General features: G+C 39.7%; 1 protein-coding gene across 7 annotated transcripts in view; it reads right to left on the reverse strand.

The window, feature by feature from the left end:
• GALNT3 (polypeptide N-acetylgalactosaminyltransferase 3) overlaps positions 1-15554 on the reverse strand; it is a 57674-nt gene extending 42120 nt beyond the window's left edge. For 4 of the 7 annotated variants that reach the window (XR_011097578.1, XR_011097580.1, XR_011097581.1 and 1 more), the window contains exons 1-7: positions 14781-15173; positions 5468-6074; positions 3927-4099; positions 2697-2846; positions 2219-2453; positions 1354-1471; positions 772-972 (exon numbers count right to left, since the gene is read on the reverse strand). Coding sequence is in view for 3 of the 7 variants with exons in the window: in XM_068685641.1 (XP_068541742.1) it covers positions 772-972; positions 1354-1471; positions 2219-2453; positions 2697-2846; positions 3927-4099; positions 5468-5979 (1389 nt within the window). In the remaining 4 variants the exon portion in view is untranslated. Of the gene's footprint in view, positions 1-771; positions 973-1353; positions 1472-2218; positions 2454-2696; positions 2847-3926; positions 4100-5467; positions 6075-14780; positions 15175-15263 lie in introns of those variants that run through there. The other 3 variants (XR_011097579.1, XM_068685642.1, XM_068685643.1) reach the window with 3 other exon arrangements.
• Between the last annotated feature and the right edge of the window lie 2132 nt (positions 15555-17686).

Below are 17686 nucleotides of genomic sequence, written 5' to 3' on the forward strand. Positions count from 1 at the left end.
AAGAGAGTGCTGAATTGGATTAATTAATAAGCACTATAGTCAGTACAGCACTGTCTCCCACACTGAATTCAGTTGTCTTTACCTGCTAAACATACTCTAGAATTCTAATGCTATTATGGATACAATATTCACTAAACTTTATCATATTAAGAGCAAAAAAATGGCTTCTAAAAGAAAAGCATAAATTCCAGCTGGTGAAACACCAAAGTTCTGTAACACTTACAAAAATAAATACCTCTTCCACCAAACTCTGAATTTAACTTATGTTTCTGAACAGATAGAAATAGAATCAATATCTACCATTGAATATGCTTTATTCTGCAGCTGAAGAACAACAAAAACTGCTTTTTAAATAAAAACACTTAAGTAACTTGAGACATTATATTTCTTCTTATAAAAAATAAGTTAGTAGTGAGCATAGATAATACAAACACCATCTGTGCTCTTCTGGAAGTTCCAAAACTTATTCCATGCAAACAACCCAAGATTTTAGAGGATATATGAGGAAAAAAAAAAAAAAAAAAAAAAAAAAAAAAGCTTTCTAATTAGAGATACTTAAATATACAAACAAATGAAATCAACACTGTCACCACCCAAACACTTAGTATTTTCTAAATGTTTTTTGGGGGGCTACAGGATTAAGTACTGAACTATGCTTATATTTTCATTAGAATGTCTAGAATTCTTACATACTTTGTCAATAAATAACTTTTGCTCACCAAAACTTTCAACGCAGCAAGTGTGATTTCTAATACCACCACCACCACCTACTTGTTTCACAATTTTTGCTGCCTCTGTGTTTCTTCGGTAAAAAATTTCTTTATATTCATCCATCCAGACTTCTGCAAGGCGGACTTGATTACGTGTAATCACTTGAGTACCTTTTGGAAAAGTATGGGGACTCTTGCTGCGAAAGACATGGCCAACAACAGAGCAAGGCATGATCTCCAACTGTCCACCACATTGCCATACCTAATAATAACATTTTTTGTGTAAGTGTAACACAATTACAATTAAGGGGGGTGAAAAAAAAAAAATTAAATTACTGTACACCTAAAAAAAATATCAAAAACACCAGCAAGAGGGTATGTATTAGGAATACCATAAGTGAATTTCCTAATCAGGTTAACCTTGGGAGCATACACTTCAGCTATCAAACTTAAACACATTAAAAAAAAATAATAACAGTTTAGTGAGCACGTTTGTAGTTTATTCCATAGGTCATAAGTAATTTATTTTCCATGTCCTAGATGGCTGAATCAGCAGAGAAGTCAAGATCTGATGCCAAATTGTCCTCAAAAATCATTCAACTATCAGTGTAGAGACCAGTACTAATTAAGTAGCTAAACTTACTCTGAAAGACATTTCTATATTTTCACCTCCCCATATTTCCATTTCTTCATCATAACTTCCAATGTGTTCAAAGTAGTCTTTTGATATTGAAAAGAGACCTCCAGCAAAAGTAGGTGTTCTGCAAAAAGAGAAATTTACCAAGGAAAATACGATTCAAACTATATTTAAGGTAGGTTTTCTTAAATACAAATGTAAAAGTTAGTATTAATGTTCTAGGTTGTTTTCATGCATTTGTCAGTTTTACACTACACTGACAGATTTTCCTGGTATAAGCAATTAAATCTGCCCACACTGAGTCTTGTTTTAACGTTTTATTGTCATTAATTAACAACTAAATTAGGCAAATGACTGCTGGAATAACAGACTATCAGGAAAAATTATATTTTCCCTGTATGGAGAACATCAAGCAAAATGACTATGCCTTTAGACCAGGCCAAAGCCCATAACAACTACCATTGAAAAAACCACTGAAACAGTCTAGTATAAGGTGCTCTGAACCTTTGGTGTCATTCTTTCAGGGATGATGGATGGAGAGACAGAATCTGTGGTACTGTCTCTGAAAAGAACAGTTTATGGTTCCCCTGTCCCTCTCCCTTCTGAAAAAAACAATAATTACAGAAATTGCTTATGATCTTCCTTGTGTTTGTGAGAAAATGGTAATGCAGAACAATTATTGTCTTAAGGAAGCTGCATTTGTATGAAAGTTGTAAAATTCACAACCTGGTTCCTAAAGCAAATATCACAAAAAAAAATCTGTAATGCTAAGACTTTTGATCATACTCATGTGAAGAACTAGATCATTTACAAATAGATTTTTATAATAAAAATCATGAAAACTGAAGGATATTACTCAAATTACATTTACCTAATTGGGTAAGTTTCATCTTTTCTTCTTTTATTTTCGTGTTTAGGAAGAGACTCCCATCCAAATGACAAACTCCAATCAAAATTTCCTCTGTTGTGGTTATGCCCATAAGGAGATGGTTTACTGAATTCAAAAGTGTTGAGATCTATAGAAGCAATATCAGGGCTTACGACAGCAACAGAGTTCTCAGCTATTCTTGCCAATAGTGGCTCCAACCAGCCATAAAAGCATTCACCTGTGGAGAAAATGGGAACAAGCACTGAATTTTCACTTGACTATATAGTAGTACACAGAGAATAATTTAACATACCCACATTAAACCAACACATGCTGTTTTTAAATGGCACTGCCAGTTATACTTTCAGTAACATAAAATAGCAATTCAAGAGTTTATGCAATGTTGACATACATAACTCATAAAAGTGAAACATTAAATCAAAGATTTATTTTAAACCAGACCTGGTGTAGTTACACTTACAGTGAGCATCCAGAAAGGTAAGGGTCTCTCCTGTTGCTACCGAAGCTCCCAACAACCGTGCAGTGATTAGACCTTTTCTCTCCTTTTGACGGACTACTTTAACGATTTGAAATTGTTTCACATATTCATCTAGTTTATCATGCAAGTATTCTAGAAAGAGAAACCAGTTTTAGGATATTATTCACTGTTGTAATATGAAATTTTAGGCAATGGCATGTATAAACTAACAGAATAAAGGATTCACTCTAATTCTAAAAAAGGACATTTACCGGTATCTGTTTGTTCTGCAGTATTAACTGTTTGAATATCAACTCAAAATCCATACTCATGGCAAATTCATCACATATCTACTTCCTCAAACTATCTGCAGAACCTGCAATCTTTTTTCATTAATGACAGCTCATTTTACAAATGGTTTTTAGAGTCTACAATATTTACTTTCAACAGAAGCTATATTGAAATAACTTTTAAAGGTGCAAAATTTGATAAACAACCCGACATCCCTCATAAAACATCCCACAATTTTTCCTCCCTTTGCCTACCATTCATATTAAACTGCACTACTGAACATACTTCACATCCAAGTAATTCAATATACTAGATACAGGCCTGCAAGTAAGTCTAAACAAACTGATGAAAGCATGTATGTACAGACACGTTCATCTAAAGTTAAACATATAAAGTTTTTGAACATGCATTTATGATCATACTCAGGATGCATAGTTCTTTTTGTCAATCAGCTGAAGTATTAAAATTAATTTTCCATCAAATATTTTTTTTTTAGGAAAGAAGTTTCACTTCATAGTAATGAAATTCATTTGCATAAAGGCAATCACTATGATAAAAGACCTACAAGCATTGGCCAATTTATCCTTAGGTACTTTGTTCTATAAACTGTAATTAGTTTTAAGCACATACTACAGAGCTACTTGCCACACAACCATTTTTACTATTTAAGCAGCCCTAAAATTTGAATAATCAGAATTGGGGTTTAAAAACCTCTGAGCAAACAAGAATTTCTTATTTGACAATGCTTAGAAAGAAAAAAATCTGGGAGAACTATTTTTTATTTTATAGGAAATAAAAGAAATAAAAGCACTTTGAAAACCATATGGTATTTGTTACGGTGGTAAGGATATATCCTCTTTTAACCCATTCTATATACATTCCTACCATGCCTTAAAATCAATAAATAAATGCTGTTCAAGGGAAAATAGAAAAACTTCTTACCATCCACACTGGCATCATCCACCAATATAATTTCCTTTAGCAATATGGCCGGAGACGTATACATCACGCTGTGAACAGTTCTGAGCAGAGTGGACCACGCTTCATTATGAAAAACTATTATAACACTTGTGGTTGGCAATGGTGGGCAACGCTTAAACTTTTGTTCAATACATCTACAGATAGGAAAACATCAAATGTTACAAAATGGACAAAAAGTTTTTATTTGAATTCTTAAAAGAAACCCTTCCCCTTCTATTACAAAGCTTTTTAAGTATGGACATTAAATCTTTCAGCTTCTCCAATTTCTGTCCAAGTTTTGGAGCACAAAATTGGGTGCTCCAGCTGGGAAAGCTGCACAAATATTTTGTAAAAATCTGATAAATAAGAATTCCACTTGAACAATTGGCTCATTGCGATTTCTGTCTCATAAACATTTGAGTACACTTCATATAGCACCTGGATCTTCTTCAGACAAAAATACGTTTTCCTCCTGAGACCAGCACTGAGTTGCAAAGTCAGACTAAGTCACCATTACTGTTGAAATCCAAAAACATGAAGAGAAGTATTTACAAGAAGAAATTAAGAATTTGAAAGGAAAAATAGAACAAATCTAATTCAGATCTTCAATAATTTTCAGAAATATTATATAATGCTTAGAACAGTATATCCCATTCAAGGGAAACAATTTTAAACATACAATTTTTTCAAAATGTATGTATTCTGAATAGAACTCCAAATCCAACTGTAAGACAAGAAGACATGACAACACTCCTGTATTTCTAAATTGGTTGCACACTCACTGTTTATTGCTTGTCAACTCTAGAGACTGGAGTACTTCTCAAGGCAATTATCACAGCCATTGCCAAAGCCCTCACAAAACATACAGGCCAAATCTCACCAGTTACACTCCAGTAAAGGTTACTGCGAGCTGTACAACGTGTAAAGTGCTAGGCATACTGCCAGCAGCAGCTCAGTAAGGTTAGTCACTTCTGGCACAAACAGCTGAGAACATGCACAGAGATGGCTCAAAGCTAAAACCCACTCTACCCACCAAGTCCTAAAATCTTCATCAATACAGTTTCTCCTTCTTACAGATTGCAGAGATGTTCCATTGCCTGGTTTGCCAGTTTACTATTCCTACTTTTTATTGAATTATACCGGTGGTTTTACTAATAAAAAGGGTGGGAGTGGGGAATGGTGTTTAAAATAGAAAAAAAGTTTAAGCAACAATTTTAGTTTTCTTCTAAGTAAAACTTAGGTTTCCAGAAAGTCACTGAGAAAATGTAGCTTAAAGGCAGCAGTAGAAAACCTTATTTAAATATGGTTACTATGAATTCAAAACCATGAAATAAGTGAGCCTTTCTGAACTTTCTTGGCTTTTGCACTGTGGAACATTATGTACAGTAAATCATCATGTATCACCAAGAGACTTTTCCTCTCCTAAACGATAATCTAATGCTGAAATCAAATCACTTTATGGTCTTCACATTTCTGTTTCTGACAAGTTTTTCAACTATTGGGACATACACATTTCCACATACTCAGGAGGTCGAGTGTCTGGTCCAAGATCTCTGTGTAACGAAATCCTATCGCTCGCAAATGCATTAAAACAGTGTTTTTCTTCTCCACGGTCTTTTTCTTTCTGCTCTTCTGAATTTAAGTTGATGGTTTTAAATGCTTTACCAGAAGCTCCAGGAGCATTAGGATCTTGAAGAGGTCGATCTAGAAAGGGTTTTAGTTCTGTTGCAGTATAGTGTCCTGGCAAACAGTGTCTCTCTCCAGGAACTTTAGTTTGCCGAACAGGTGCTTTTATCTGCATTTTTGGCTTTGCACCATTGATATTGTTCATAGCATTTAGCACAAGACCTAATACATGACTTTTCTTTCTGACAATTGGCTCAATCCCTCCTTCATCTTTAAAATCTTGAACACCCACTTCTCTTTGTAATAAAAATAAAAATACCAGAAAGAAAAACACAATAATGCTAAATTTCCAAAGTCTCCAGTGAAAAAATAATTTTTTGAATAGTTTAGGCATTTTTTTCAAAGCCATTCAAGTTTTAAAAGTCTGTCACAAAACAAGTGTTTTCCAGTGAATGATGTTCTTTAATACTGAATAGGTCACACCATTTCTTGAAAATATAATACCTGTAAATTAAAATAAAAAGTATCAAGTTAGACATCTAGTATACAACAATGTAAAACTACAACAAAGCAATGGGCAGGAATTAATTCACAACCCCCAACTGTCAAACATCATATATCCATCACTTAAAGATAGGCTTTACCTATCTGTAAAATACCCAAGGTGCTCTTTCCCCATTTTTTTAAAACATACTTCAAATAGAAGAACCAGAAAGCAGACATTCCAGTAGGAATAAATCACTATTTCTAGACAAAGTCACTACTTCACATGCAATCAATATGGTGAGCTCAAGTTCTATGCAGAAAGATCCATGTGAAAAGTGAACAATAAAGACAGAAAGGACTTCTCAAACCATTTATTTCTACAGTTTTGAAATTTCCAATATTTTGAAAAACATTTCTATTTCAAGATCAGACTTAAGTAACAAGACTGCCAAGTGGAAAAAAAAATATATATATATTAAGATTCATTTTGTTATCAGTATACATGTTAAATGCAGTCTTAATACAGGTAATTGGTAGTAGGTTAATTTAGGCTGAGTGCCATGCAGTCAATCTATATATTTTTTCATTCATTTATTCTGTACTTTCTGGCATATTCTGGTGCAACTCATCAAGAGAATATGTCAAAGAGTTCTCCTTTTTCAGGAACTAAATTCTTTTTTACAGACAGGCAATTACTCAGTGGCTTTCAAAGATGAAGAACTATGGAAAACATTTCAGGGCTACCAGCATCCAAGTGATTTGAATTCACTCTGCAAAACTGGCAGTTTAAAAGAAAGGTTAAAAATAGCAACCAGCCTGAATTCAAAGCACGGATTTATTTTTGTATAAGTTGCACGTATGTGAACTGAGAAAAGAACTAAGCAGCAACCAGGTAAAAGCCATAGTTAATTCCTGCTTCTTAACTACTGACCACTGAACTGCATAAATAAATAAAATGACATAAAATAAAAAATAAATTTTCTATTTCATCATTTAAAACAGAAATATATTCAGCATTTTTAATTAGAATATATTCTCAGGAAGAGATATAACTTGTAGAAAAGAGAAAAAGACATCACTCAGTTTCCCTCAAGAATTTGCAGGGTTAGGCATCCAAAGTTGTTCATATTATAGTTTATTTCAAAGCTTATGTCAGCTTTTGAAATCAACCCATACTTTCAAACCACAGTAGTTTTACCATAGAACTATTGTTCTAAAAACACAGAGGGGTGGAACGATTTCTAATCCTATTATAGCATCTCTACATAGATACTAAAACGTACCAAAAAAAAAAACCTTCACAAGGCTCACAAATTTCTCCCTCACCCCCCAAAAAATTAAATCCAGTGCACTTCAGTCTCAAACATTATTTTCCCAATTTTCTTTAGTACCGATAACCTTGTGCTATACTGATGCCCGTATACAGTAAACATAAGAATAAAAACCTTTTCTTTCTTTCTTGGGGAAGGACTGTAACCAACTTGCCAACCTGCCGGATGCCCATCCAGCATCACTCCCTCTCCTCAGCAGGACAGGCGGGTGAAAATAAGATGGAAAAGCTTGTGGGTTAAGATAAGGACAGAAAGATCATTTGACAATTACCATCAGGCAAAACAGACTCAGGGAAGATTTATTGCCTATTAAAAATGGACTAGGACAGTGAGAAACAAAGACAAAGCTAAAAACACCTTCCCTGCCCCCCAACCTGCTTCTTCCCAAGCTCAGCTTCACTTCTTCTTTCCTGACCCCTATATCTCCTCTCCACACAAGCAGCTAAGGGATAATAGGGATCACAGTCAGTTCCTAAGTGTGACCACTGCCCCGGACAGCCTGTCCCAGTGCCCGAGCACCCTCTGGGTGCAGAACCCTAACCCCCAGCCTGACCCTCCCCTGTCCCAGCTCCATGCCGTCCCCTCGGGTCCTGTCGCTGTCCCCAGAAAGCAGAGCTCAGTGCCTGCCCCTCCGCTCCCCTCATGAGGGAGCTGCAGGCCGCCATGAGGCCTCCCCTCAGCATGCTCTGCTCTGGGTTGAACAAACCGAGTGACTTTAAGCCAGTTCTCATACGTCTTCCCCTATAGATCCTTCACCATCTTTGTTGCCCTCCTTTGGACACTATTTAATAGTTCCCTTGCCTTGACTGGCTAGCAGTGCTGTGCCTGATGCACACCAGGGTACAGCTGGCCCTTCTGGCTGCCAGGGCACACTGCTGACCGTTCAGCTTGCCACTGACCAGAACCTCCAGCTCCCTTTCCACAGAGTTGCTCTTAGGCCTCTTGTCCCCCAGTCTGTATGTACAGCCAGGTGCACAATCTGGCACTCGCTATTTTTGAAATTCATGTGGTTGCAGATTGCCCAGCCCTCTAATTTGTGAAGATCTCTCTGTAAAGTCTCTCTGCCCTCCAGGGAGTTAACAGCACTCCTAAGTTAGTGTTACCTGCAAAGTTACTTAGTATATGTTTGAGTCCTGCATCCAGGTCATTTATGAAAACATTAAAGAGAATTGACCCTAAAATGTAACCCTGTGGAAACCTACTAGTGACTGGCCACCAGCTTGATGTAACCACATTTACCACGGCCCCTGGAGACCGACCCATCAGCGAGCTGTCCACTCATCATGTTCCGTATTTATCTGGCTGTTTGCTGGACATTTCATCCAGAAAGATGCTGTAAGAAGCAACATTGAAAGCTTTGCTCAAATACAAAAAGATTACATCAACTAGTTTCCCTTGGTTAACTAGGTGGGCAACCTTGTCATATGAGGAGACGAAGTTGATTACACAGGACTTTCCCCTCACAACCCCGTGGTGGGTGGCCATGACCAATGTCTGCATAGTCTTTAAAGCCATGGTCTTCTCCACGGGCTGCAGGAGAGTCTCTGTTCTGGTGCCTGGAGCACCTCCTCCCCTCCCTCTTCACTGACCTTGGTCAGCAGAGCTGTTTTTCTCACATTTTTCTCACTGCTCTCTCTCACAGCTGCTGCACAGCTTTTTCATTTTTTATTTATTTATTTTTTACCCTTTCCTAAATATGCCATCACAGAGGCACCACCTGCTGTGCTGATTGGCTCAGCTTCGGCCAGCAGTGGGCCCATTTTGGAGCCGGCTGGAGCCGGCTGTGTCCAGCACAGGGCAGCCCCTCATCTCTTCTCACAGAGGCCACCCCTGCAGCTACCAAAACCTTGCTACATAAGCCCACTACATAATGCAAATCACGAAGCATACGTACAGTTCAGCACCTGCCAAAGAGACTGTAACTTGTAAAACCACTATTGCTAAATAACCACAGCCTCAGCGTGAGTCTGCAGCTTCTGCATCCTGTTAACCATGAATGTTTTCATAACGCTATATAAAAAAAAAACAAAGCACATTATTGTTTCTCAGTGCACCATGCATAAACACATGCAATATCAGTAAGTCTTAAAGCTTAGGATTCCAACAATCGATATACATACATTTTCTTCGAATAGAAAAAGAAAACATATACATGCATACGTATGTGTAATATAAAATACCTCAAATATATGTATAAGATACCTGGCATCTTCCTAATTTCACATGCAGCCATTTAGTCATAGTCTATCACACAAACATCTAGGGAGGGGAGCATAAGGTTGTTCTTGTTTGTTTCCAAACACCGTTGGCCTCAAATTTTTATTTTTATTTGTGTATCACTAAATAAGCAACAACATCCTCCAGCCTCCTCCTCTGGGCCTCTTCATCATGGTAAAGAAAATTTGTCCATAACAAGGGGAAGCTTCAATATACATTCTGCTTTGAGATACAACATGAAAAGATGAGCTAAAAGTTAATTCTTCATAGCAACATTGACTGTTTAACACTGAAATTACGCTTTAATTTGAGAACTGAATTAATATTTGAGTCAAATATTTAAGAATCCCTTTTTGATTTAATGAGCTGGCCTGAGACTACTCAAGAAAGGGTAGAAAAATTACATGATATAGCCACACATCTGTTATCTGCCTTTGCATCACAAAAATCTTTAAACTAATTTAACAATTACGCAAGAGAGTTAAAGTTGCAGTTATCAGATTACCAGTCTGTCTTCAGCATTTAAATTAATATAACAATTTTTATCTCTGCTAAGCTTGCTAACTCTTTTTTTTTTTTTTTTTTTTCAGTTCTTTGTATACCATATGAACTTTAGCTTTGTTTCCTGCAACATGAAAGAAAAAGGGACTGGATGATACCAAAGATTTCTTACGTAGATTTTAGCACATATTTCAGAGTAATAAAATCTGCTGCTGGTTTTGATGGTGGCACAGTAACATAGCCTTCACAAAACATTTGAAGTTAACAGGTACATTTTACCAAAAACTCAAACCTAATTGATGTTAATTTTATTTGGAATTAATTCCTTTAAAACTTGACCATATACAAATCCTTAGGACACTCATGATCAACACAACAAAATAGTCAACATATATTTGTAAAGCAAAATAAAAAATATCTATAATTCATCAGGAATATTTCTTACACTATCTGTTTTGCATACATCTGTCTTTAGATGTGCCATTAAAGACTATAATAAGTAGAGCTAACGAGTAAACAAGAATATATATATATAGCGATTTACTCATCATTTAGTTTTCTGTGTAACCATATTAATTTTTATCTTTGACAATGTATTTCCTTGCATTGGAGACAACTGTACTGCCTGCTCACGCATAACGACTGCCAAAACACACAGGTGAAACGTGTCTGCCCCTAGAAATGTAATCACAATTCATGTAAGCGGGCTCTGTGAGTAGAGCAACACAACTTATCCTTTTAATGGGAGTTCATACATTGCAGCAGCATATGTGGCAGCATGCCGTGCACTGAAATAGTGCAAGTGGTGCTTCAGAAGCTGTTTTGGGAAGAAAGGGTCAAGTAATAGCCTTGGGATAGTGTGTGCAGCAGTGAAATGGACAAACGAGCTCCTTTGGTACAAATGCCTATAGTCTTGGATATGGGCAAATTCTGAGTGTAATTTTATTGACAAAATATATTAAAGGGATAATGCTTGACAATAAGAGAAAAGCTCTTTATCATACATGACAGTATCAGTTTCCAGAACACAGACTACATTATCCAAACAACTTTTGTCATGAAAGCAGTGACTTTTCTACGGTTTTTAAGCAGGATAAATTTTGTAGTCAGAAATGCAATCTTTATTCCCCACAAACACCTCACACATTTTTATGGCATAGCAACATCGGTAAGCACAAACTAAGCTACTGTTCCATCCTCCAGGACATGCTGAAGAAATATGTGGCACAATTAAATTCCCTGAGTTGACTGTTCAGCAAAGTATTTAATATGCTATTCATTAGAGTTACTTCCAGTAATAGTAGCCTGCATTTTTGCAGCACTTTGAAATAATTAGCCCTAAACACCAGAAGTTTGATTTCAGGGAAGGGTTTTTGTTTGTTTGCTTTTGTTTTTAAATAAAATAACCAGAAAACTTATATGCACTATAAGTCTTCTAGAAAGCGCTGAAAAGCAGCTGCCATGCTACTTCAAACCACATCACACGGGTAGCGCATGAATTCAATACACAGTCTATGTTACATTATGCCACCCACTAACTCTGATGTCAGACTGTCTGCAAACACCCTGTATGAGAAAACCTCACTCCAGTAGCCAACATGTAGACAAATCTGAGTGTTTGTTATCTTAGTCTGAATAAACCTGAACAATATTATTTGACCTTAGATTTTTTTTTTTAACAAAATTGTTTGAAAATGTACTTTTCTGTTATGTTAAACAGGGTTCTGTTTCCTGAGAATGTTGTTTAAGGAACTTAAAAAATACTTTAAAAAATAATGATTTAATCCTTATGAATTATTTCAATCACATTTTTTATACGACTTAGGCTCAACTTTAAGCTAATTCCTAACTCCAACATCACAGTCTCATTAAAAACTTATCTCTATTTTCTTGTACCCAAGTATTCAGTCCCTTCACCAAGACCTTAATGTTCCCCAATCAGAAAGCAGGTGTCGGAAGAGGAAACGTGGATCAAATTCTTGAAGAAAAAAAGACCTGCCCCTGATGATCAGCCATTCTCACCAGATTAGCAGAAGTCTGTTAAAGATACCCAGCTACATTTGCAGGACTGGTAAGAAGTCCTGTTGTCACCACCAATACAGCTGAATCTAAAATTCTAGATGAGGCTTTTTGTCTTTTCGTGCATGAATACCAACACAGGCACTACTAAATTATTAGCTACTGAAATATTAATTTTGGAAAGTGATAATTTCTTCTTCCACTACCACATAAATCGAGATTTTCTACCAAATAAATAAATAAAAATCACTAAACAAAACTGCACCCACTTCCCAGAAGTACATCTCAGAAGAACATCCACTCACATTAGTATCTCAACACTAAGAAATGTCAAATTTGAAGTGAATTTTTCATACATGCTTAGCTGAATATGGAATACTGAGGCTTTCCATACAATCAAGAACAAAAGCACTTAAGAACTTGGGGCAAATGGAAATGGTTGCTAAAGTTTACCAAACTATGCTACTGCTCATGATAAAGTTAGTATCTGTCTTAAATAAACAAATAACTTACAAAATGAAACATACAGAATTTAAGGATTAAGGCTTCACCTGAAACAGAGAAACAGAATCGTTTGGTCAGTTTCTGCCTCTGCACTTGCAGAAGATACTTGCCTGCCACAAAGATACTTGCCACAAAGATATTCCTGCTGGTTAATCTCCTAGACAGGGCACACGCTCCTAAAAGACTAGAGATTGGCAAACTCCAGATAGTGTTTCTTCACGTCTTCTTTGAAGCTCAGACTGCGGAAATCTTGTTCTGCTCCTGAGAAGAGGAAGCTCTAAGAGGAATACTGACCGTATTCAGTTCTCTGGTCTTAGAAAGTCTAAGGGCATAGATTTTTCTAGTAAAGACTGAAGGCAATCCACCACAGTGATTATTATGGAAGAGAGCATCTGAGCATTAAGTGCATGGCCTGAAGTCTGTTTTACTCTCTAATTAGCCTTTAAATTGGCCTTTAAAGTTGTTTAAACCATAAGCGTAAGGCAAAGCAAGTTTTCTTGTTGTTTCTTTTTGGTCTCTCTCTCTTTTTTTTTTCTTTTCTTTTCTTTTCTTTTTTTTTTTTTTTTCTTTAAATGGAATGAGGTTTACAGGGTCAATTGCTGCTAAACTGATCTTTGTCAGAACCTTCCAAAGGTGTCTTGTCTTCTCTTTCCTCCTGTCCCCATGTGACTGGCTCTGTGTGTCACTGCTGAATAAATTTACATAACAAAACCAAAACGAACAGTGATTTGACTACGGAACTTCATTAATAACTCTAAGTAGTTTTGCGACATGATTTCTCTGTTTATAAGCAGAACTATAACCTACAGCACATGATAGCGGCAAACGTTCAGAACATCGGACAGAAAATAGTCGGGCAAGCAAATAAAGTTGCATTTTACATGAAATCTAGCACTTCACAGTCTGGAAACTTGAAGCCCTTTCCAATCTTCTAGAACATAAGCACAGAAATGAGCAGATGAGGATGCAAAACTCATGCGTGCTGGGCAGCACCTGATCAGCAAATCCCATGACAAACATGCTTCTCTACCTTGGCCCCAGTTCAAGGGAGAGCCCTCCTCTAGGCATCAGCTCACTGAACAGATAGGCCAGGCGACACGTTCATGCAAAGGAATGTCTCAAAGCAATACAGTTGGACACCAAGGACCACAGACTCCGGGGCAGTGTCACAAAAAGGGCAATTATATCCTGTTTCTATTTTGACAGCAGTCAAGATATCCAGGCTGCGGCCAGCATTGCCCCACCCAAAACCAGGGCAAGGTTAAATAGCAACAGCAGTTCCGAGGAGGAGGAAAGCTGCTCTGCTCCTCCCTGCAGCGCAGCAGAAATAGTAAGTCTGTCTCTCTGTAACTAACTTAATTTCCACTTTGCTTTGTTACTGAGAGGCCTCGAGATGACAGTAGCAGATGCCAAGCTGACCAAGCCAGTGGGCGAACTGGCTGAAAAAGGAGCCGTACGCTGGCTGTGCCCACGGGCTGCGGCTTTGCCTCTGCCTCTCGGCTCAGCAGTGGGGCACCGGCTTTCCTCGAGGCTGAACAGATCAGGACTGGTTATCGTTTATCAGACAGAAGGTGCATTTTTGTGGCAGAACACTAGCACGTAAAACATTCCTGCGATGAATACAAAGGATTAATATTCCCAGCAAGACGCTTTTATTTTTATTTGACCCGTCCAGACGTTTAACGAGGACTCCTCGATACACGAGCACGAAGTTAAGGACGGCCGCGAGCTGGGTTATTGGCGCTACCAGCCGCTTCCCCCGTCAGCTCTCCAAAAGCAACACAACCGCCGCCGCCTCCCGCCGGGCAGCGGGGCCGGGCTGGCAGCGGCGGGACGGGACGGGACGGGACGGGACGGGACGGGGCAGCCCCGGAGCCCCCCGCCGGGCGGGCGCGGGACGTGGCCGCGGGCACCTTCCGCGGGCAGCGCCGGGCGGCCCCAGCCCCGTGCGCACCGCGGCGGCGCCCGGCCCCTCCACTCGCCCCCTCCGCGCTTCCCCACAGCGGGGACACGCGGGGCCGGACCCTCCCCCCCCCCCCCCCACATATCCCGGGAGCGGAGGGGGCGGCGGGAGTCCCCTCTCCCGTTCCCCCGTCCCTCAAACTCGCGCGGCGGCCGAGGAGAAGCGGCAGCGGGCGCTGCCCCCGCTCACCTGGCTCCGGCGGCGGCACGGCGGAGGGGAGCGCGGCGCGCAGCGGCCGCCCGCGGGCTGAGGGGGGCTGAAACCGGGCGGGCGGCGGCAACGGCGGCGGCAGCGGCTTCCGCTCGGCGGCCGCCAGGTGCGCGCGTGCGGCCAGCCCTGCGCCTGCGCGGCGCCCGCCCTCACCTGGCGGCCAGGTGCGCGAGGCCGCGGCCGGGCGGGAAGCGGGAGCGGGGCGGGAACGGCCCCGCCGTGCGCGCGGGCAGGGACGCTCGCAAGCGCGCTGCCAGCTGCAGGGGGCAGGCTGCGCCCCGCGCCGCTGCCTCCGCGCGCCCTCGGCTCACTCGCCCAGACGCTGCTGGTGCTGGGAAACAGCGCGGCGCGGCCCGGCGGGCAGGACAGGGATGTCCCGCGCGGCGCTGCCCGCACAGCGCCAGGCTTCACTCTAAATACCTCTTTTACAGCGAGCAGTTTGTTATTCCCCACTTCCCTTACCGTTCCCGCAGTTGCCGATCTCGGAGCAGCACGCTCGCAGGCTCAGGCCAGCACTGCAGGGCTGGCTGCGTGCAGCTTGCCGAGGGGCAGGCAGGTAGCTGCGTTTGCTCTGCAAACATGCGGTGAGCTGGCAGGCGCTGGAGTGGCAGCACCGCCACCCAGGGCGATGCCGGTATTTTATGACTAATTCTTCTTTCCAGGAACATTTTATCCGCCAGAGTTCCTGCACAGTTAACACGTTCGGGTAGTGCCAGCACACAACCCTCCCTCCTACCTTTGCAAGTCTAAATGTCAATGGGCACCTCAGGCAGGCCTCAAATTCATTACTACATTACTAGTAGTAGAAAGATTTCAAAATCTGTTATTTTTTAACATAAAGGATACAGGGATAGGAATACTTAGTCGTTTAAAGGTCTAGATCATTCACTCTGCTCCTTTCACATGAAACTACACGTTCCATCAGAAGAAAAAAAGAGAAATCACATATTTCAAGTAAGAACCCTATTTAGCCCTATTTAAGCATTTTAAAGCAGATTGTTATTTCAAGAAGTCAGTTTCATTGAAAATTAAGCAGGAGGTAAAACTACAGAGTTTTCATGGTTTCAAGAAATGTAAAGGGATAAGGTAGTGATCTCAGTTCAAAAAGTGATAAACTTCAGAGTGTTTTTTTTTTTCCTGCTCATCTTCATACACAGAACTCAGCAGCTCATGAGTTCTTTATGACCAGCTTCCTAAGAGACAGTACTCTACACTGCCAGCAGACTACACTGAAATGCTGTCTCCTAGATCACTTTCAAAGACAATTGTTTCAGAACAATTTCAACAAGTTCTCCAATAATATAAACTCTGTTTAAACTAGGATGTTTGTAAAGCTACTCACTCATCTAATGATTGATAATATAAAGGTTGAGGTTGCTAAAGCAGAGTCTGTTGATTTGCGAGCCTTTCTAGAAATTGCTGTAGTCACGTTTCAGACATGACTCAAGACAGGTGAACCTTGTCTGAAAAAAAAAACAGAAAAGAACCAGAATAGTACTTATTCCCCCCCAAGAATCTAATTTTGTTATTGTAACTAATGAAATTATTTTTCTTAATTTAGATCATCTTCCTAGTATTGGTACAAATCTGAAAATGCTAGGAAATTAAGATAAAAGTATCACAAGTGTTTACAAATCCTCTGAAAGATACTCCAGGCATTCTGTACCTGCAGGGAAAAGGGGTCAAGAGAGGAGAGGAAGCAACACCTATGGCTTATGTTGCTATAGCTACAAGACGCTTAGGTTCCCAGTTCCAATGAATGAATCAATAGAAACCACAGCTTTGCTCTCCTCTTTTATTCAACAAAGGCAGAAGTGGAAGATGGGTTACTAAGCAACGACATACTAAAGACTGCAGCTCTTTGAAATCAGTATTACTGACTCCCCTCCATCCTCCCTCTCATCCTCCAGGAGCCTCTTCCATTCAAAGCTGTTTATTAAGAAAGGGAGTAAAAAAAAAAAAAATCTACCAGGACACGCATCCTAAAATAAGGAAGTGTAAATGCAGGCACTGAAATTAACACTTAATTAGGTGGAGCAAAGAAATGAAACAAAGGCATTCCTTCTGCATTAGAAGTAAAAAAGATTTATTAAAGTCAGAAAATCTTAAATGGCTTATACAAACCAAAAGGGTAATGGAAAGGCCATTTCTCCAGGGAATATTATATTAAAGCCAGATTTTATCTGAAGGATTAACTTGAAGCCACTGCTTTTTTTTAATTGAAATTTGAAGATGTGCCTCAATTGCACTCTTATTTTAAAGATTTCATCCATATTAAAACATTAGTGGGTAGATGTGTTCAAGATGCCTAACAGACTCCACAGATTTTTTTTACTTCCATGCTGTATCAATAAAACTCTCCACCATAAGGTAGCAAGGAAAAATCTTAAAGTCTCAGATTAATTTGTCAGCTAATTTCTGTATCATGTTGTGGTTTAACCCAGCAGGCAGCTAAACACCACTCAACCATTCACTCACCCCTCACTCCTGTGGGACTAGGGAGATAATTAAGAGGGTAAAACTTCTGGGTTGAGATTAAGGCAATTTAACAGGACAGAAAAGGGAAAAATATTATAACAATATACAAAGCAAGTGATGCACAATGCAATTGCTCACCACCCACAAACAATGCCCAGCCTCTCCCTGACCAACTCCCCCCCAGTTTTGTTGTTCAGCACAACACCAATGATGTGGGACATCCCTTCTGACATTTTGGGTCACCTGTTGTTGCTGTGTCCCCTCTCAGCTCTTGGTGCACCCCTAGGCCCTTGCTGGCAGGGCAGCAAGAGATGCTGAGAGTGCCTGGCTCTGTAAGCACTGCTCTGCAACTACTGAAACAGCATGTTACCAACAATATTTTCATCCTTAAATCCAAAACACAGCAC

The sequence above is a fragment of the Anas acuta genome, chromosome 6 (assembly GCF_963932015.1).
Source record: "Anas acuta chromosome 6, bAnaAcu1.1, whole genome shotgun sequence".
Classification (NCBI taxonomy): domain Eukaryota; kingdom Metazoa; phylum Chordata; class Aves; order Anseriformes; family Anatidae; genus Anas; species Anas acuta.